At 42.9% G+C, this 21849-nt stretch overlaps 2 protein-coding genes and 1 long non-coding RNA gene across 3 annotated transcripts in view; all 3 read right to left on the bottom strand.

Annotated features, from left to right (window-relative positions):
- LOC311584235 (DBIRD complex subunit ZNF326-like) overlaps positions 1 to 11090 on the bottom strand; it is a gene marked incomplete at its 3' end in the record, with an annotated part of 45335 nt that extends 34245 nt beyond the window's left edge. Inside the window, exons 1-4 of the mRNA XM_084758336.1 lie at positions 8938 to 11090; positions 8693 to 8809; positions 6239 to 6437; positions 3037 to 3148 (exon numbers count right to left, since the gene is read on the bottom strand). Coding sequence (XP_084614462.1) covers positions 3037 to 3148; positions 6239 to 6437; positions 8693 to 8809; positions 8938 to 9087 — 578 coding nt within the window. The 5' untranslated portion in view covers positions 9088 to 11090. The remainder of the gene's footprint in view (positions 1 to 3036; positions 3149 to 6238; positions 6438 to 8692; positions 8810 to 8937) is intronic.
- A 22-nt stretch (positions 11091 to 11112) lies between these two features.
- LOC311584017 (DBIRD complex subunit ZNF326-like) lies at positions 11113 to 21507 on the bottom strand (the record flags this gene model as incomplete). The annotated part of the gene is made up of 4 exons (XM_084758038.1): positions 21343 to 21507; positions 19118 to 19162; positions 11323 to 11358; positions 11113 to 11228 (listed from the first exon to the last, which is right to left on the bottom strand). Exons 1-4 carry the CDS (start codon positions 21356 to 21358, stop codon positions 11113 to 11115), a joined length of 213 nt encoding a protein of 70 aa, XP_084614164.1. The 5' UTR covers positions 21359 to 21507.
- Positions 11841 to 19110, bottom strand: LOC311584018. Its single transcript, XR_014774753.1, has 2 exons — positions 16050 to 19110; positions 11841 to 15947 (listed from the first exon to the last, which is right to left on the bottom strand). It is a non-coding gene; the product is annotated as an uncharacterized lncRNA (long non-coding RNA).
- Positions 21508 to 21849: the final 342 nt, after the last annotated feature.

Genomic DNA, 21849 nt, shown 5'->3' with positions numbered 1-21849 from the left:
AGACAGACAGACCCAAAGCAGCAGCTGTGCAATCCCACGGACAGACACAAAGCAGCAGCTGTGCAATCCCACAGACAGATAGACAGACAGAAAGACAGACAGACACAAAGCAGCAGCTGTGCGATCCCACGGAACTCTGTCGATGCACTGCCCTCAGCAGTTATGTCAGGATGACTCACAGGCCTAGACTGTACAAATATTTGTTGCAAAACTCTGTCTCCTAATAATCTTAGAAGCGACCCCCATAAAGTCTCACCAACATGGCTGTCTAAACATTAGCTGAACAAGGACATGCCAAAACGGATGAGGACAAGCGCACAAGGCCACCACCCTACACAAAGAGCTACAGTTGACTGAAGAATGCTGAAAATGGGAGAAACAATCTTCCCCAGAGAAGAGTACACCAATTCCTTGTCCAGTGCCAAATGGCCAGCCCTGAAAACACACCTACAAGTAACATTATACCAACTCTTACATTTAGGAACATATATGTAGGTATATATACATGCATGCAAGTAAAAAGTAACAACAACAACAATAATAAAGCCAGGCACAGTGGCGCACGCCTTTAATCCCTGCACTCGGGAGGCAGAGGCAGGCAGATCGCTGTGAGTTCGAGGCCAGCCTGGTCTACAAAGCTAGTCCAGGACAGTCAAGGCTACACAGAGAAACTCTGTCTCGAAAAGCCAAATAATATTACTATTTAAAAGAGCCCAAGAATTTCAAAGAGAGCAAGGAGGAAGGTATTGAAGGGTCTTTAGGGAAGGAAGGGAAGGAGGAAATAAAAATTATATTATAATCTGAAAGATAAAAGTTTTATATAAAAGACAAACTATAACTCCTCCTTGTGGAGTAATTTTTAGTATGTTTATGAAATTTAAGTTTCTGGTTTCTTTAAAAACTCAGTTGTATTCACCTAGGCTTGGAAGATGTGCCTACAACAGTGCTTAAAATCATTTGTGAATATGCATTAATTTCTTTGTCTGTTTTTCATTTTTTTGTTTTTCGAGATAGGGTTTCTCTGTGTAGCCTTGACTGTCCTGAACTCACTTTGTAGACCAGGCTGGCCTCAAACTCACATTTCTAATGGTCACATTTGAGTGAGAAAGCTTAAGATCTGTTACAAATATGAATGTTTGTATATTTTATACTTTTATTATTCTTTCATCAATTTTTACTTGAGTAATGTGATCTCTTCCTGTTAATTCCCAAAAATGTATACTAAAGAGAGACTATAATAGGACATGAAAGTGATTCTTGGAATGTTTTTTCTAGGTATAGTTTTTAAGTCACTGTGTTTTAGAAAAACAAAAATGAGAATAAACATGGAGACTATTTTTGAAATTCTATTTCTAATCTTATTCCATGTATCTTTTTTATATGTGAATTTTGATTAAATTGTATGTTGAATTGAAAACAAAAAGTAATAGAAAGAAGAAAAAAATTTAAAAAAAAAACCTTAGTTGTGTCATGAATACGTTTTTTTGATTTGGTCTTAAGTGTAGCATATCGGAATATTTTTCCACCACTGAAAACAGACTCCTGATCTTTATTAGCTGAAAACAGACCCAGAAAAGGCACGTGATGTTTTGCAGGAAGCTGTCTCGTGTGTGGACTCTGGAAGGGATAAATGGAAGGCCACAGACAGTGAGATGACAACGTGTTGGCATCACTACACTTTGCAACAACAGTTCATATCCCTTCGCTTTGGTCTTCGCTTATCTACGTTTCACAGAGAAAAACCACTCTAGAGACCCTCTCGTGGCACTCCTCTCGTGGCACTCCTCTCGTGGCACTCCTCTCGTGGCACTCCTCTCGTGGCACTCCTCTCGTGGCACTCCTCTCGTAGCACTCCCACTGAGTCGTGCCCTGAGTCGTCTGTTTCTACTGAGTTGTGCTGCGCTGTGTGGTCTGCTGGGATCCAGGTGACAAAGACTGGACTTGCCCCAAGGCTACGTCTAAAGAGGGTGACACCCCCGCTCCCTACTCACCTTCTCTCTCCACTACCTCAGGTCATGGTTGGAAGGAAAGGAGAAGCGTTTAAGAGCCCCAAATAAAGTAGGGTTTTTAAAAATCTAAGCCTACAGATGTAATTCTATTGTTTCTCAAATACTTGTAAATTAGAAGCAATAAACCAGAAAAAGATCAGACTATTAAAGCTAGAGTCGAGATTATGAAGGCACACCTAAAAACTAAGATCAAATAAACTAGAACAAATAAAATATCTACCAATTCAGATGCAACTTAACAGTCTTGCCTACACTTTCTGTACATTCATAGCAGGTAACAATAGTTTACAATTTAACATGAAAGAAAATTCAAACTGTAAATAAAGCCTCCCTCAAAGGACTCCAGTCACTGTTATAGATAAAATCTGAGTACACAGAACAATGATTTAATGAGCAATATTTCATCCTTTTCCTGCTACATAAACTCTGAAATTTTTTGCTTGTTTTGTTTTGTTTTTCAAGACAGGGTTTCTCTGTGTAGCCTTGGCTGTCCTGGACTCACTCTGTAGACCAGGCTGGCCTCGAACTTACAGCGATCCACCTGCCTCTGCCTCCTGAGTGCTGGGATCACGCCAGCTATTAGAAACAACTTAAACATGGATAATGCTCAAGCTTTCCTAGGCACGAATGTCACTGTGCTTCTGTCTAGTGCATCGGGAGACAACAGTCTCCACACGCAGCTGCTGGAGTTATGGCTACGCACAGCATGTTTGGTTTAGGCAGGATGAACAGCGAGTCAGTTAGGCAGGGTTTGTGTGTCCTAGGCAAGCACTCTACCAACTGCCACAGCCCCAGCCCTATTCCTTTATCTCTCTAATCAAGTCTCTGTTGAACTTTTTCATATTTTATAAAATATATTTGCCAATTTCAGGAAACTTTCTGAACCAGTGTCTAGCACGTAGTCTAGCCTGAACTAAGCCACCAAGCCGCTGCCGCAGCCTCACAGCGCAGTCGTGCGGCACCGTGCTCAGGAAGGCCCCACTCAGACCGACCTCTAATGCGCCTCGCTTTGCTCTAGTGCGCTCACCTGTACCCGCTTCCATATTTCTCGTTGTTTTTCTCTCGTCTGCGTCTTTGCTTCTCTCGCCGAGCCTCAATTCGCCGCTTTTCTTCTTCTTCGTTTTTAGGATCGGTTTTTGCTAAGATTAGGAAAGGAAAAACAAAAACAAAAACTGAGATGCTGCGCCAACACCACATTACCTACTTCCTCCAAGAACCAACTGCAGCCACTGGGCGGTCACTCCCCCCGCAACTCACTCCCTCTTCAACTCTTAGGACTTGATTCAAACAGAAGTCAGTCTCTCTTCTGGATCCTGATTTTACTCAGCATGTTTTCAAAACTCACTAGTTATACCATGTTCAGATCTCTTACAATTAAACCTTCACTGTTTGTGTGTGTGCATGCGATGTGTACATGTATGTATGTAGGTATATAATACATGAACATATAGTCACTGAAGAGACACTAGTGCACTCCACTACGTGATGAACACTGTCTGTCCTGTGTGCTGGTTCCTATTGTACACACCCCTGCGACACGTCTCCTCTGTTCCCCACACTCTAACAGCCTAGTAGGTGTGCACTGGCGTGACTGGCACTCACTGTGCAAGAGTTCTTTCTTAAACACATTAGATTTTACAGTCACAAAAACGCTTGGGACAGAGACAGCTGAGAAGTTAGGAGTACATTCTGTTCCTGCAGAAGACCCCCACACATACAGAGGGGAGGGGAGGGGCAGGGAGGGGAGGGGGAGGGGAGGGGGAAGAAGGTCTTCCTGGGCTCGGGATGGGCTCTGTTGTTAAACTGCCTGGGTTCAATCCCCAACCCACAATGTCCATGCTGTGGCACATGCTTGTAATCCTAAAACTCACAAGATGAGGCAGGGGGATCAGAATCTCATGGTCACACTTGGCTACATAGCAAGTTTGAGGTCAGCCTGAGCTACATGAAACTCCACAGCAAAAAAAGAATCTTAACCATTTGACCTTAAAGTTTTCAAACCTTTGAACTTGATTGTAAGCAATTATTTATTAAGCACGTGTTATGAATACAGTATAATGAGTTTCAAATTTATACAAAATTGGGACCCCAATGTTAAATATATAGAATAGCTTTAGCACTTTGAGTTTAACTGTATATTCTTAACTATTTGAATACCTTCATTAACATTTTCTTCTAAACTCAATTAAGATATCTACTTATTTTACTTCAAATAAAAATTTCAATTAGCACATGCTACACTATATGTTTTAATGAAGTCAAAAGAAAGAAACTATGGCTTCGGCTGGCCATGTACGTCCTATGCAGCTGAGGAGCCGACCCTCTGGTCCTCCTGACTCCACCTCTTGAGAACACTGGGGTGACAGGGAGAAGAACTAGTCTACACTGTGCTGAGGGCGAAGCACACAACAACACTCCATGACTGCGCTACAGCCCCAACCCTGAGCTGCTGTAAAACGTTTAATCTACATTTATCGTATGTGACAAGATTTCATATTCTAAATAGCTCAGTAAAGATACTTAGAAATGTGCATGAGGGCACGGACACTGTGGTTCTTTCTGCGTCTGTCTAACAAAGGCCATGCTGCACACATTCTTTGTCTATTTTTAAGTCATTTATGTCTTTTGTTAGTGACTTAAAGTTCTTCACATACTCTGGATACAGGCCTTCTTAAGATACATTGTCTGCAGAAATTGTTTTACATTTTCTAAGGAGTCGAGGAAACAGTCCCATGTACCCAAAGCTGACTTCAAATCCACAATCCTTCTGCCTCAGGCTCCCACGTCCTGACACTGCAGGCATTCACCACCACCACACACAATTTCTTTTCACTTTCTACTAATGCTGGCCTTTGAGGCACAAAGGTTTTTAATTTTGAAGAGTTTTAGTTTACTTGTTTTTATTTGCTGCTCCTGCTTTGGTGTCCTGTGTAAAAATCCCTTGTTAAATACAAAACCCTGAGTGCTTACCTCTGCAGCCTGCTAAGAGCCCTGTGCGTCTGCTCTGAGACGTTCTTTCAGGTTAGCCTTTGTCCGCAGCTGGTGAGCTAGCTGAACCACGGGCAAGACTGTCCTCTCCTACTCTGAGCAGTCCGGCTCCTCAGCCTTGTTAAGCCAGTGCGTCAGATCTGGCTCCTTTGCTGTTCTCAGTGCTTTCCCACAGATCCATATACATCAGTCACTGTGCCAGCACCACTGTGACGCAAGATGGCAAACTGTGAAGTATGAGTCCCTAGTCAGCCGGAATCCTGAGAAGCTATAGTCCAGACCTAAGAGCTAATGCCTTCTGGACAGTGCTGCCTCCAGCCTCGTCTAGCTCTCCTTAATTTAGATTTTCTTTAATTTCCTTCACCACTGTTTTGTAGCTCACAAAGTTTAAATTTTGCATTTCTTTTTAAGTTTATTAAGGTGTATTACGTCCCTTAGTACTATTATAAATTGTCTTATTCCCATCTTCAGATGGGCTTCAACTTGCCAATTCTGTAAAAACAAAAATATGATTATCTCTAAGAAACATCTTAGAAGACTAGAAGCAAATTAATTTACTAGAAGAAATGAATGCCAAGAACTAGGAAAATTTTCTTCCCTTTGTCCTAATATAGAGAATTCTGTACATCAAGACAGATACTCCTTCAATAATAAATATAACATCCAAGAAAGGGGTCTGAAGCAAAATCATCTGCAAAGCCTTTTTAAAAATACATGTTGCTGGGTGTCCTGGCACAGGTCATTAATCCCAGCACTTGGTAGGCACAAGTGCATCTCTGTGAGTTCAAGGCCAGCCTGGTCTACATATCAAGTTCTAGGTCACCCAGGGCTATATAGGGAGACCTTGTCTCAAGAGAGAGAGAAAAGGGGGTAGGTAGTTAGGGCTCAGAGAAAAATAAACTGACCAGCGCACATTAATTGTACAAGTACACTTGGGGGCTGGCAACGGATCAGCAAGGAAAGGCACCTGCCACCAAGTCTGATGACCGAGTTCAATCCCTAGGACCTATGAGTGGAATGACAGAAGTCCTCCAAGTTTTCTCTGACCTTCCACATGCATGCTGTGTCAAGCACATACCCACATACAGACAGACAGACAGACAGATAGATACACACACACACACCCTACGTTTGGAAACAACTGACTACCAGCTGCAAGAGGATTTATAGGCTAACAGCTACAGTGCACTGCTGCACATGGGCACTGTCTGATGTGCACGCGCCCTGAGCCATCGACTTACTCGGTGACTTGCTGAGTTTCATCTTCTCCACAGGTTTTGCGAGCTTCGGCTTCTTGATAAAGGCTGCCCCGGGCTTAGTAAATATTTGCATCATCTTTCTTTTTACTCCTCGTGCAGCAGCAACCGTCACATTGGTGGGCTTGTTTTGATAGTCAATAATAATCCCAGGTCTATGAATGCTTCCATAATCACCCATATGCTGTAAATTTGTGAAATCAAGAAACATTAGCATAATGTCAAAAGATAAAATATTAATTAATACAAATTTCTGTTATCTATTTACTAGTTTTCACCTGAAAATTCTGTGAAATTTAGCTAAATTTTACATGTCCACTCTGAGAAAGCACACATAAAAATTTTTTAAATTATTACATGAACTTAAATCCAATGAATTAGTAGTATTCCCAATATTACAAAGGTGGATATGTTCTATTAACTTTTACAATTCACAACTGTTTGAGCTCATAAACACCATGTGCCTGTCAGAAGGTCACACTTGGACAACTCTCTGACAACTCCTCTTCCGACTTCCTATTTGATGTTTCCCAGGAAAGACCTTAAAAGAAATCTTTTATTTTACTAAAACCTGCTTAAACCTAAGATACACAAAGATGATCGTATTTGTAGTTTAAAGTAAAAAAGATCCAGAAACCATTTAGTATTTCTCCCTGTCGGGAACAGGAATGAGAAGAAGACGGGGCGTGAGCCTGCAGCGGGAGAGTAAAGCACGGCCATGCACCAACGCCCAAGACACGCTTCAGCTAGCAGCTGCTTCTTACCCAAGACACACGACCCCCAGGAGCCCGGGGACAGTCTACAGAGAAGAGCCACACCAGCAGAGGACTCGCGTCCCTTCCTCTTCTCTTGCCCTGAGCAAAATACACTATACCAAGAGGCCATGCCCACAGAACTTTACTCTGCTAGCCTTACTTTAGAAGGTAAAGACTGAGGAGTAATCTAAAGAGAAGGCCCCAGTGACGGTTAAAAGGAAGATCCTGCCAGTTCATCTACTTGGCTAACAAAAGGAAGGAAAGAGGAGTCCACTCGACCAGGATGGTAAATAAATACAAAGTACAGGAATATTCATTTTACTATCAAGAAAACAAAATTGATACCTGAGTCCTCATTAAGAAAAAATCTTTTGCCTACAGTATTACACGGCATGGAAGATATTAAAATATTTTCCCAGATTTTCAAACTAGAATGCAGTTTCCATCTCAGAACACAGCGCCTACTATCCAACTTCTCTGAGGAAACTACAAGTCACTGCACTGGTGCAGCTACACTGGTGCTCACACCGCAGCGCAATGCGTGACTAGAAATAGCTATCTAACCACGAGAGCCTCATCCATGTCTCCAAGGAATTTATATGGTCACATCACAGAAATCTTCATTATAAACACTAAAGGTGCAATGCATTTTATGTAAGTAAAGAGTGACTAAAAATGTAAATTTTCCACACAACACAGAGTACACTGATGACCAAAGGCTAATGAACAGTCAAAACACACACCCTACTAGTCTTTATCAGAATACCATCTTCTGCAAGGAGAATAAACTCAACTGACTTTGAAAAAACATTTTATATTATAAAAATATAAATATACAATATCTATATAACCAAATACATAATTCCATCATATATCTAACCTTACTAGGTAAAAATTTATCATCAGGTTACCCAAGACCACAAAGCATAATTGTTACAGTATATACCCTGAAATTAAACACCTATAGACTAGTGTATTGATCCAGTTAGGCAGTAGCTTGAAAAATATTACTTCCTAGGAAGGAACTGTAAATGTATGCACAAGAGATTCTTCCTCAGAAAAGCTAGGGAAAATAAAACAATCACCAACAGGACATACAGCGAGGAGAGCGCGTTAGCAAAGTGACACTGACCACAAACCACCCTACCATCTATTATACGCATCAGCTTCTTCCCCCTGGAAACACGGCTGAGCTACCCTGAGCTATCACTGACTTTGATCTCTTGTGTGTTTCACAGGAAACATGGAACCTTGAAGGGATCTACTTGCTAGAGTTTAGTAACAAAGGATAAATATTTATTATACATTGCACCTTTAACCTACTCAAAGCTCAAAAAGGGTCCAGTTACCTTTTACAATAATCCAACAACTATCTCACTAGCAAACTGCTAGTGTTTACAAGGAACAAAATGCAACTCCTTTTAACCCCTTTTAGACCAAACCTAATATCCTCACCTTTTTCAGAAAGGGAGATTTGAGATAACTTCATGAATAATCATCTCACACTGCAACTTATTTTCTGAGGTGCTGGAAAACTTTTGCAGCCAACCTAGAAAGTCATGACTCAGCTTCTGGTTAAAATACACTGGGACGAACAGTGTCTGTTCTCCTTGGAAACCACGGTCTTGAAAGGGTTTAAAAGAGTGACTATTGAAAAGAATCTGAAAGATTCTGTTGTACTTACTCCTCGGCCTCGGCCTCTGCCTGTGGATGGTCCTCCAAAAGCATCATAGTTTCTGCTTCCAAACGCACTTTCAGGATAAGCAGGCGTTCCTCTCCCCCGAGAGCCTACAGGTGCAGGCTTCATATGGGGTGAAGAAAAACTGCTGTAGGAAGAGTAACTCTCTCTTCCTCTGTCCTCCATAAACCCAGGCCTCAATTTTGAACGGGAGTAAGGTGCTTCCCAGCTAGACCCGCCCTGGTTTCTACCTCCGAAAGAGTCAAGGCTATTCCGGTAGGAGCTCTCAAATCGACCACCATAACTACCTCCGAAGCGGCTTTGTTCAGGTTCATTAAAACCATAGTCAGATCTGTACAGATCTCGCCCACCCAGAGAAGACCTGGAGTCGTAAGACTCATAAGGTCCAAACCTGGAAAAGTTGCACAGTGAGGGAAAAAACAAAAGTAAGCTTACTAATGTTAGACAATTCAAAAGACAAGTTATCAGATGACATTTATCAACTAAAATTCATTTATACCATAGCGGTTTGCACAGCTCTGCTTTTGCTCACACGTGATTAGGGCTGGGCCATCCAATATGGGACCAGACAGAAAGCTATCTGAGTCAGTTTCTGAATATAAATTGAGTTCAGTTAACCTTAGCTTTAAACTCTGCTTTTTGTAGCATTTCTATTTTAATAAGATTTATCTGTGTAATAAAGCCCAGCCCTAGTCTTAAAAAAAGGTTATCTCTGGAGTTCACAAACTAATTAATCTTTCTTTGAACCCTTCCCTAGTATTGAAAGTTACAAAGCATTTACAATAGTTTGGCTTTTCATAGGGACACAAACTGAAGACTGCACAGACGGGAAATGGGTCTTTATGACAAAGTGATCCTTTGCACCTCAGTAACCTATGTCACAAAACTGCCTCACGTGTCTGTAATAACAAAAGCTGAGGAATTATTATCTCAGGCTATAAAGTTTGACACTCTGCCAAACTTCAGCCAAGGCTAATCCTCACGGACTCTGACAGACTAGTAAACCTAACAAATCTAGAAGAGTAACATGTAAAATAGAACATAACAGTGAAAGACAACCAACACATACCCTCTACATATGGATTTTCAAAGCAGATGAGAAAGAATACATTTTATAATGCCTTCAATTATTTGAAAAAGTATTTCCTATCAGAAAATTATCACATAAAACTACTCTAAAAGGTAAGCACACTGTCTCAACAGAAAAAGAAAAAAAACACAAAAAACAAATTTTACTTATCACAAATCCAAAACATGGATTACAGAAGTTGCTTGTTATCTTACAAGACAGTTTTTAAAAAGCTGACAGTTACACAAGATATGAATGGTAACAGCTACAGGAAGAGTCTGTGCACAGCACACTCACACTGCAGGAGGGCAGTAACTGACACACTAAGGCAGTAAACGATGCTACACTACGCAGTGACTTACAGGACACTCAACTGAAGACGCTACTTAATTCTGAAGCCTGGTAGCCATATAAATACTATTCCTCTTTCCAACTTTGCATTTCAAACATTACCTAAGGGTACTAATTAACTGTCTGTTTTCTCGATTTTACTGAAACCGCAGTGGCACACGTGAAGCACAGAGAAAAGGAAGCATCACCCCAGCTGTCGTTAGGAACCAGGTCCCTCAGTTTCCGAAGGACGATGACCTCAAATCTCTAGTTTGTATTTAGAAGGAAGTTTTTATCTCAAAAACCAGACCCCTTTAATGTTACTAAAACATGACCAAACCTAAGGCCTGTAGTTGTCTAACTAGATTTAAGGCTCACAGAGCTTCAGCAGTGAAATAGGAAGAGTCTAGACTGCAGGCAAAGGTGCAGTGTCGGCAGCTGGAATACAATGCCCCTCCTTCTCACACAAGGGTTTCAGATGTAAGCAGCAGCTGCTAGTAGCAACCCAGACATGATTTAAAGAACACTTCTATTATTACAACATGCTCTTCAAACTTGCTTTAAAATTAAAATTAAGTGAAAATCTATCTTAAATGTTTCTTAGCACTGAAAGCTGATAGACTAACTCAACTAAAGCCACTCTCAGCAAACTATTTTGCTGTTACACAGCATTTTTAACCATTAAGAAAAATAATTCACAAATAAATATTTCAATAGCATTTGATCATGACATTTTGACTGATGAGGAATTAAAACTCAAAGAAATTTTTTTTCTTTTTAAAGTGTCCACTGTTAAAGACTGTCTTATTCTATTACACTGAAATAAAAGGTGATGTCTGCAGTGACACTGAGAAGCATTGTACAGCCATTCATCAGCACCTTTAAACGTTTAAGGTGAGGATTTAATACCCAACAACGAAGTTCAAGTATCATAAAAGCCTAAGGAATACTTAATATATCCAGAATCTTATAGTTGTCTAATTATTTGGCCAAGTGATGAAGTAATTTACCTGCTACCCCCACCACCACCACTGTGACTGTCCATGCCATAGGACTGGTTTAGGTAGGAATCCATGGATCTTTGACCCCCATAGGATCCATGGCCATAGTCACGATCCAGTCCTATAAGAGTTTAAAAAGAAAAAAATTAAATGTTGCTCACCTTTACTGGCACTCAAAAGAAGAATTTTTAGATAAATATCCTTGAATGCCAGACCTCCGTAAGATCCAGGGCCATAATCACGATCCATTCCTGAAAAAAATCAGGAAGAGATTGTGAGTAAAATACATGATATTCTTCAAAAAAAAGTATTAAATACAAAATATTCACCAGGCGGTGATAGTGTACACCTTTAATGCCAGCACTCATGAGGCAGAGACAGGTGGATCTTGAGTTCCAGGCCATCCTGGTCTACAGAGCGAGTTCCAGGCCAGCCTGGTCTACAAAGCGAGTTCCAGGCCAGCCTGGTCTACAGAGGGAGTTCCAGGACAGCCTGGTCTACAGAGCAAGTTCCAGCACAGCCTGGTCTACAGAGCGAGTTCCAGCACAGCCTGGTCTACAGAGCGAGTTCCAGCACAGCCTGGTCTACAGAGGGAGTTCCAGGACAGCCTGGTCTACAGAGCAAGTTCCAGGACAGCCAGGGCTATATAGAGAAAACCTGTCTCAAAAAAACAACAGTGGCTGGAGCGATGGCTCAGGGCTCAGAGTACTGACTGCTCTTCCAAAGGTCCTGGTTCAGTTCTCAGCACCGACATGGCAGCTCACCATTGTCTGTAATTCCAGTTCCAAGGAATCTGACACCCTCACACCAATGCACATAAAATGAAATAAAAGAAAAAACAAAACAAAACAAAGAACAACAAATCACAATATATTCACACAAATCATCTAAAGCAATAATTTGCATTAACATTTGAACTCAATATTGAAGATACAAATACCAAAAGGATAATCTATTGAAAAACTACTATCTGCTAACAAAGCTTCACGTTTCAAAGAAAAATAGACTATCAACTACAAAATTCTACATTAAAAATTATTTTCAGTCTAAGAAATATTTAGTGGTATAACAACTAGCCTCAAAAGGTGAGCATTTAATAAATCCTAAGAGATTTTATTTTGTCCTGAGTATACTATGATGCAAATATATGCTTGTACTAATTGTTCCCAAAATGTCTAAAAACTCAAGAACACTTACATTCTTAACTAGAAATGTTCGTCACTACTGATACAGGTGTTTTAGTAAGTAAAACCACAAACTAAGACCAATCTTTTGGCCCTGCGCCTGACAGTAACAAGGCCTCAATGAATACTTCAATTTTCAAATATTTCAAATAAGAGAAATGAGCGTGAGTTTTCATAATACAAACACTAAAAAATTCTAGTGTAGGAGTAAACGAACCTATACTAGAAAACTAAAGGTCATAAAATTAATTGATGATGAAGAAAGATGAAAATGGCACAGATGCTTTTGTGAAGCCCTGAGGTGCCTTCTTACTGCTCATGCCGTAGTTCATCACAAACGCAGCAGCACACGAGTTAGAGCTTTAATTCATATCTTCACAAGCACCAGGCTGTCCTTACAACTAATGTCTCCAGTCTGAACAAAGATGGTGGCAATGCCACATAAATACTACCACAGGGTCACCTTTTAAGCCTTAAAGTGACCTTAACCACATAAACAGAAGTGCTATTTAATCCTACAGTCTACAGGGAAGACATGAGCTTCTGGGTATGTTGTGAATATCCTCCTGTCTAAGTTTACGTTGTTTTTCTCTACAGGAAACATTTTTTTCTCCCAATCCAACTATCTGCTTGGAGTCTTTAAATTTTTTTAAAATCTATTTCAACTACTAAACCACTCAAGAAAACTTTCATGGTGCTCAGCTAACTATCCTCTTTCTTCCATTTACAAAGTCCTATAGGTTTTACACAGTATCACAGTAGTCTGCTGTTGTAGCCTCATCTTACACTTCTACTTTTTATGTGTGGAGGGGGTGTGGCGCATGTGTGTAAATCACAAACTCAGATGGTCAGGCTTGGCAGCAAGTGACCATCCTGCCAGCCCCACAAATCTCTAAGTTTTCTTTTAAAGCCAGGGTTTCTCTGTGTAGCCCTGGCTGTCCTGGAACTCACTTTGTGGAGCACGCTGCTCTCAAGGTCACACAGATCTGCCTGCCTCAGCTTCCTGGGGGCGGGACCAAGGCGAGCACCAGCACCCCGGGAAAGGTCTAATTTTAACGCGTGTTAGAGAAGCAGCTATCATATCTGGCTTGCTGGCCAGAGGTATTGAGACCTTTTCCTGAAACAATGAGGCCAAAACTATTTTCATAATTAGCAAGACTATTATTTGCCTTTTTCATAGGATTTGCACTAAGGATACAAACATTGCGCATAACTGGCCTATCAGTACAAATCAAGGAAGCAGTTAGAGCTTCCTAATCTAGCAGCCACTGTGTTCGCAGCACACACCCAGGAGAAGGCTCTTGACGAGTAACTGTTAATTTTGATTTAATTACATCTTTGTGTTACTAATGTAATGGAACAGGAAATGCACATAAACAACTCTGCTGCAACCAAAGCATCACAGTTCTCTCCAAGAAAAGCCACTGTGCCATTAACAATGTTTCATAGAGAACACTTTTCAGTAGGGAGAGTAGAAAGCAAAACGTATGGCTTTCCTGGACTGTAAACTCGTCAAAGGCCCTTGGCTGAGTAAGGAACAGGCCCTGGGAACCCACTGCTTACTGTGGTTTTATTAAATGGAATTGGTACGAACTCCTCAGTCAGAGAAGTTTCTTTTTACAGTGGGCAGTAGTAACGTAGAGAGTCATAACTGGTCAAAGTACCTGTTGTGTGTGCGACCCTATAAAGGACACTGTGGACGACAGACAGAAGACTAGGAGCCAAGCCTCAGGAGGAGGCCAGTGACCTGCTGTCCCTGGACATAACACAGCAGCCTGGTGACCTGCATAAAACTGAGCCCACCCACTGCTCCCTCGCAGGCTGGGGACCTGCAGGCAGTTAAGGGCTGCTCTGCGCAGGGACGCCTCTCTCTTCCAAGTGTCCAGTGATGAGTCAGTCGCCCACGGCCTGGTAACTAGACACACACACACACACACACACACACACACACACACACGTGTGCTCACTCAGGCCACCCTAACTAAACTCAGTGGGTCACAGGAAGGAGATTCGAACATTAAAGGGAGCCTTGAGAGGGTGGGCACAGAGAGGGTAGAAAAGGAATTAGAAACTAGGATAATTGGGGATAAATATAATAAAAATACAACTTTATATCATGTATAAAATTGTGAAAGAATAAAATATATTTTGCAAACCCATGGCTTTTTGTTTTTGTTTTTTGTTTTTGTTTTTTGAGACAGGGTTTCTCTGTGTAGCCTTGGCTGTCCTGGACTCCCTTTGTAGACCAGGCTGGCTTCGAACTCACAGCGATCCGCCTGCCTCTGCCTCCCGAGTGCTGGGATTAAAGGCGTGCGCCACCACCGCCTGGCTAAACCCATGGCTTTCAGACATGAGCGTTTGGCAGACATTTTCTCACAAATGCAATGAATGAAACTGTTGCTACAAAGGGACCAAAACTATTTGCTGCTGACAAAACAATGCATAAACTTTAAAAATCCTAAATTCCTAAAAATTTTTATCTATCACTGCCAGCCTGACAGCTTCCCAACACTTGAAAGGTTTTCTAAGTAGTTGGTGGTATTAATATGATTTTTATATTGTACACTAAGACCTGTCACTATTTGGAAAGTGCGTAATTCACTAATCAAGAGTCGATCATTTGTTTGAAATTGCAAAGTATTTGACACCACATATGCCTGTACTTCTTATAAAGAGAATGATTTTAAAGATAAAATAACATTACCAACATTAAATTTCCTGCAAGGCCTCAAAATAAAAAATAATTTCAACATTAACTTTAGTCAGATACAGAAAGCAGAAAGTTCAGTTATTTCTGCTACTTTCTAGGTTAATAGTGGCTATCTTAGCTTTTCCTTTTAACCCTGTATTTTTATCCCACTACCGAATGAGCACTTACAGGCCAGGCACTGTGCGCACATCTGGAGAGCGGTCCTGCTGCAGCAGCTCTCACTTACTGTTCATACACTGTAACTGGCTAAAGGCGGAGTCTCTATACACATACAGTTTACTTATATAGAAATATGTTCTGTAAACAGCTTTTCTCCCAGGTTACCAAAATAAGCTTTAAAATCATTTCTAAAGTATAACTGTAAGGACTTTATAGTTGTTTATTCAGAAAAACAAATCTGCCTTAATAATTTCAATCTAATCTATTCTATTTACTTGAATCATTATTATATAAATCATATGCTGAGTTGTAGAATATCCAACAAAAACACTCCCTCGCTGTGTAACGTTAGGTCTGAATGGAAGTGCTGTCCATACTCCCGTGCTGACAGCACGCCAACTACCGTCACCTTCCCCAGGCTACTACGAAGTCTTCACACTGGTTTTCCTGCTTCCATTTCTACTCCCTTCTGTATGTTCTAAAGATAAACGCCAGGATAATTGTTACCATATAAGGTAAATCATATCCAACAATGGTTTACCACTTTATGCCAACTTAAAAGCCAAAGCCTTACAGTGACCTCCAGGATTGTGTACTAGTAGTTTGTGTGTGTGTGGTTGCGTGTGTGTGTTTCTGTGTGTCCGCATGTGTGCACAGACGTGTATGTGTAGGTGACACAAGTGTGCACATATGTGGACACCAGAGGTCGAAGCCGTGTCCAGCTCCTTTGAGACAAGGTCTGTCTGAACCTTGGGGCTAGGCTGCCAGCAAGGCACAGTGACCCCACCTCCACCACACACAGCAAGGCACAGTGACCCCACCTCCACCACACACAGCAAGGCACAGTGACCCCACCTCCACCACACACAGCAAGGCACAGTGACCCCACCACACACAGCCCTAAGGTTACACGTCCACGCACAACCGTGCTTCGGGTTCTACTTGGGCTATGGGGATTAACACTCAGGTCCTCGTGCTTGCATTGCTAACCAGAAGCAAGGCTGCCACACCTCCTGCCTCCTCCCTACACCCCGCCAAGGAGCACAAGGCAACGTCTAATGTCTATAACATTTCTGGTTGACACTACTAGGCAGGTAGGTGCTACTGACATCAACCACAGAGGACCACGGCTGATGTTCAACATTCTGCAGTGACTGCACAGGACGAGGACACACACACATTACCTTACAATAAAAACATTAGCTAACCCAAAGTGTCAGTAGTGCCCATGTTGACTCTGCCCCATCACCTCTTAAGCACAGTGACTGCCTTACAACCTCATCTGTGTCACTCAACTTACAAAGGCCCCTGCTGGCTCTAGACCCACAGATGTTCACCCGTGTCTCCACTCACTGCTCCCTCCTCCAAGCACACTTTTCCTTGCATCTGTTGTGCTCACTAATCCACCTCTCCTAGGTCATCATTTTCTGTGGATTCTTACACATAAGCAGATTGCTTTTGAGTTTTCAATGCCTTCTGGCTATACGTCGCCTCTCTAGCCTTATCTTCACACTGCTCAGCAGAAATAATCTGTTCTGGTCAAACCAGTCTTCTTACTCTCTTTCAAACTCAGTGTTCTCAGTCCTACCTTTGTCACGCATTTCCGTCTACCAAGAATGTTCTTTCCCATCTGCTATTTACATAAGGGTATGAAGTAAGAAAAACACGGGAGCCACTGGAAATACAAACCCTTCCTAAACATGGTGTGGAGAAAATCTGTATCAGCACCTTCTACTTTATCTCAGTGGAAAGAAAGAAAGTAGAAAGGCTATCACTGTATCACCGGCTCCATTTGCAATCAGCACATCTTTTGTTAGTATTTCCTGGAGTCTGTTACATCCTTTGTCCAGACACCTCACAGTTGGCGTCCTTGCCTCTTTAACCCTATGTCAAGTGCCATCTAGTTCTTGAGCCTTTGCCCGGTGACACTAAAATCACGGCGCACACACTCACCCTGTCTCTCTTCTGCATGATCATTTCTCCCCAACAATTTTTACCTTCTACCATACACTATGTTATTTTAAAAACTATATTCTGAATGTTTAATCCCTTTAGACTGGAAGCTAGTTCCACAGAGACAGGACTGTGTGCCCATTCTGTTCACAGGGAAAGTCTCAGCTCTCAGAACATTTCCTAAGGTCACATCACTTGCTAAAAAGGTTAAATGAAGGCAAATCAAGCCCCTGAAATTAAGCTCCTCATTTATAAAATGCAAACAACTAAGACCTCAAAGTATTTTCAAGTAGTGGACATTAGCCAAAGGAAAAAGCCAAAGTCTTTTATTCAGAGTACATGGTCCATACGGTCAGGGACCCTTTGCCTACATTTAAGCACCAAGAGGTCTAGGCTACCGCCTGAACAGTGCTCATGTGGAAAACGCTTCTGTGGCATTACGACAGTATCTTCAGAGGAAAATCACGACTAGAGTTATGTTAGAAAAAAAATGTAAAAGTTGCAATATTAGGGATGTTTTCATACATTAGTAATGAAATAAACTTGTGTGATTTTTGAATTCCAAGTACTACCTTAGACATCAACTCTTAATTCTCTAGTAAAGCTTTCTATCGTTCCAAAACTCACCAGCCTGACTGGCTTTCCTTTAAAATTGTGGACTCATTTTTATTTACTGCTCTACTTTCTACCCATTACTCATACCCTCTACACTCTGCTAACTCCCTATAAGGAACATTTTCCCCACGTCCCAATTGTACATCCCAATTGTAGTTAAGTTTCTTTAGCCAACTTTCCAGCCTCTAAACTGGCCTAACGTCAATACAAAATTAAACTTCCTGTTAATTTTACTACATCACAGTCGTCAAAAACATATTCCTCAGCACTCACTAAGTAAATACTGCTTTCTATATGGCAACAGCCTTACTCAAATCTGAAATGCCTCTTTATTTTCAGAGGTAATAAACTATATCCATAAAAATGGGCCTGGAGAGACGGCTCAGCAGTCAAGAACAAGAGTTCCTGCCGTGGACCCAGGGCTGGGTCCAAGCACCACAGCAAACTGTGCACGGTGCGGGGGATGCAATGCCTTCTTCTGGAGTCCGACAGCACCGCACGCACATGGTACACACATGCACATAAGCAACATTCTCAACGGCACAGCCTTCAGCAGTACATTTTCTTTGATTTCATGACTGTAGTGCGTATAAAAACTAGATTTTGCATTCCTCTGGTAGTCAAAGATATTTACTGCCATTCCTTCATGTCTTTCATGTGACTTTAACCTCCAAATTACTCTGTGATTTTTTCTTCCTGTCACCATCTTATACAGCTGGGCCTTAGCTCTAGTCACTATCACACCACACGACATTCTACATATCTCTGACCAGCACAGCCAACCACAAGCCAACATCAGGCTTCTGTCAACAAGCAAGCAAGGTTCTATAAAGCGTGCTCCTGAGACAGCTCTTTAGCATATATTTGGTCAGAAAAAAAAAAAAGACTCAAATGCAAAGGCAACATGCATTACAACAAAAGCTGCACAGAAGCAAGATAACAATTGGTAACTGAACACCAATTCAGCCAGCGTCCTGCAAGTCAGTCACTCAGAACGTAGTCAGACATAAAAGCAAAGAATCCTAAGTAAAATAAAACAGAAACAAAGGCCAAGCAGTCTGTAACTTCTTGTTCTGATCCCATATCAAATACTGTACATGGAACTGGAGTTATCACGGTGGCACACTTACACGGCATTCATGAGATTCCCAGCAGGTGTGTACACACACACACACACACACACACACACACACACACACCAGAAAAACAAACACTATATACAGTATGACAATAACACTGAGATTTATGACTCACGAGGCAAAACCGCATCTGAAACAAAGTGGGCCAGGCTTTGTGCATTATTACTACTTGCATTTTTATGGATATGCAAAGAAAAGGTAAAATACATCCCCTCAACAAAGTTAAAAGGAAATGAAACCAGATACTTACCATTAAAGCCCTGGTAAGTATTCCTGCAAGCAGAGTGTATGTAATCTACGAAGACACATCCAACAGAAAAGAATTAGTGCAATGTTAGCAAAACCCCAAAATTAGACACTCATCTACTCACAAGTCATTTTAAATCAATCAGCAAAAAAACTGGGATACAAATAATTGCAACTATCCATCTGGGAAAACACATCACTCCTTCACTGCCTGATGGCCACAGAACTGGTTTATAGTCCAGATCTGTAACTGCCGAGAGAGGGGACCTAGCACTAATTTACAAAGTTAAGAAAAAGTGAAACAGAGTGTGTATTTGTTATTATGTATCAAACGCTGCAGAAAGGAAGATACATTTGAGAACTGATCTTATGGAATACACATAACAAGCTCCCGAAATACTTTAGGAGCTTGTCTAAAAAACACATATGCATATATGTATGAGTGTGTGGGCTGCGCCCATCCAGGCATGACGTTAAAGTCTTTACTTAACTCTACAAATAAAGACTGCAGAGCAGCATTTAGTACGGAGCTTCTGCATGTGAGAGCCCAGGCCCAGGACACAGGGCTAGATTCAGACATTCATATTCTGTGGCCCAACTGCAGCAGAGATGGCTGAGCACGGGCAGTTAGGAGAGCACTCATCTTGGTTTTTTGTTTTGTTTTGTTTTGTTTTTGTGGTTTTTTTATGATTATAATGGAAAGCAAACACAACAAACTTTACCTTTACCTTCCAATTCTCTACAGAAAATGGATTTCCTTACTGACTGACTGCTGGTATTGCGTCCTCTGCACACACACAAGGTTAACATGTGCAACACACCATTCACGTTGGTAGTGTCATCAAACTCCGGAACGAAAACAATCTTTTTCCCCCCCAATGTCAACGTTTAGATATTACAAATATTGTAATTTAGAGTCGCCTGTATCACAAAAAGCCCCAGCTCAACACTAAACTACAAACAGTACACTATTCTGAAGAGCCCAACTACTTCAAAGCGACGGAAAAGTTCACTGAAAGCAGTGATCTCTGTGTCTTTTCCTCTACTTACATTTGACAGCCTTACCTTCTGGCAGCAAATCAAAAACCAAAAGCTCTTATGCTAGCACCACACCTTAGCCAATGCCAAGGACCATTTTTTTTTGGTGGATGAAGAGGCTCCCTTACAAGAAATGAACCGGTTTTACTTAAGAAATACCTACTTCCTAGAGATTACACCCAGGTTAACCCTACAAACAAACTGCTCCATGTCTCCCTAACACTGTGCATATATATATACATACATACATACATATACATATATGTATATATATATATATATATATATGTGTATATATGTGTATATATCACTTTATCTTGACACTAATTCCCATTAAAGTTGAGCAAGATTCGAAGGTTTCAAAATTAACTGTACTTCATGGCCCTAAAGCAGACCGGCTGGGATAGCTGAAAAGCATCGTTACAATTAGGTTTATTTAATCAGTATGGGCAACAAGGATGGGCTGTGCACCGATCTCCGCGACCGTGAAGGGCACCCGGGGCTTGCTGGGCCAGAATTCTAGTAGCATTCACACACATGTCCCACCCACACCCCCTTAAAAAAAGAAAAGAAAAGAAAAGAATGGGGAGGGGGGCCACTGGTCACGGAACTGTTTCAGATGAGGTATATGCAAGCGGGTAAACTGCGGTGAGTTATCCAACAGCCCAGTCTGCTAATCACTGGTAATAACTTGCATGTTCTCGTTGGAGGGGGTGGGGTGGGGAGGGCTGTCGAAGCCCACCGCGATGGAGCGCCCTTTAAACCCGCCTCACTCCTGAGCAGCCCCGCACGAGCCTGAGGCAGCCAGGGTCGGGATCCCGCAGATCCCGGGGTGTGGGGTGGGGTGGGTGGGGACGCGGTGGTGAGGACCCCGTGGGCCCGGGGCGCCACCCGCGCGAGGCCGGGAACTGGCAGGCGGCCCGGGGCCCGGGAGGCCGCAGGGCTCGCGGCTAGCGCGACCCCGTGGGCAGCGGGTGGACGAGCCCAGGGCCGGCCGCATTCCCGCGTGCGGCTCCGGGACGACCGGGCTCCGGGGCCCGCGCGGCCCACAGAACAAAGCCACACGGCCATCTTGAGGCGGTAAACAGACCCCCGGCGCAGGCCGCCCGCCGCCCTCCCCGCTCCCCCGCCCGCCCGCCCGCGCGCCCGGCCCGGCCCTGCCCGGGGAGGCCCGCCCCACGCGCCGCTCACCGTCCTCGAAGTCCATGCCGGACGCCGCGGGGCTTGACGATCTCGGCGCCGAGCTGCGGCCCGCGGCGAGCGCCCGCGTGACCCGACGGTGTCCGCACGACCGGCCCGCGCGACCGACAGCGGCGCTGCTGGACGGGAAGCCGCAAGCCACAGCGAGGCCGGGGGGCGGGGCCGGACGGCGCTGCCAGTCCCCGAGGCACGGCCTTCGATTGGCTGTCGCGGGGCGGTGGGCGGGCCCTCCGCGTGGGAGGGGGGCGGGAAGAGAAGTCCGCTGTCGGGCTCCCCGGGGTCCCTGACCCTGCGGAGCTGGGCGGACGGGAGGTGCCGAGGGAGCGCGGGAGGCTAGGCCTAGGATGTTCCGGGAGGGATCCGGGTGGCCGGCCATGTTTGAGGCTGGCAAGAGAGAAGGGGGATCCAGTAGGGCATACCTTCCTCTTGCGACCTCTGGCTGCGGATGAATGAGGAGGGAAAAAAAATTTTTTTAAGTACTTATGGAATTCTTCATTT

Source organism: Acomys minous (genome assembly GCF_964271855.1).
Source record: "Acomys minous genome assembly, chromosome: 15".
NCBI classification, from domain to species: Eukaryota; Metazoa; Chordata; class Mammalia; order Rodentia; family Muridae; genus Acomys; species Acomys minous.
Note: the sequence above shows the minus strand (reverse complement) of the source record. Positions and strands in the feature narration are given on the sequence as shown.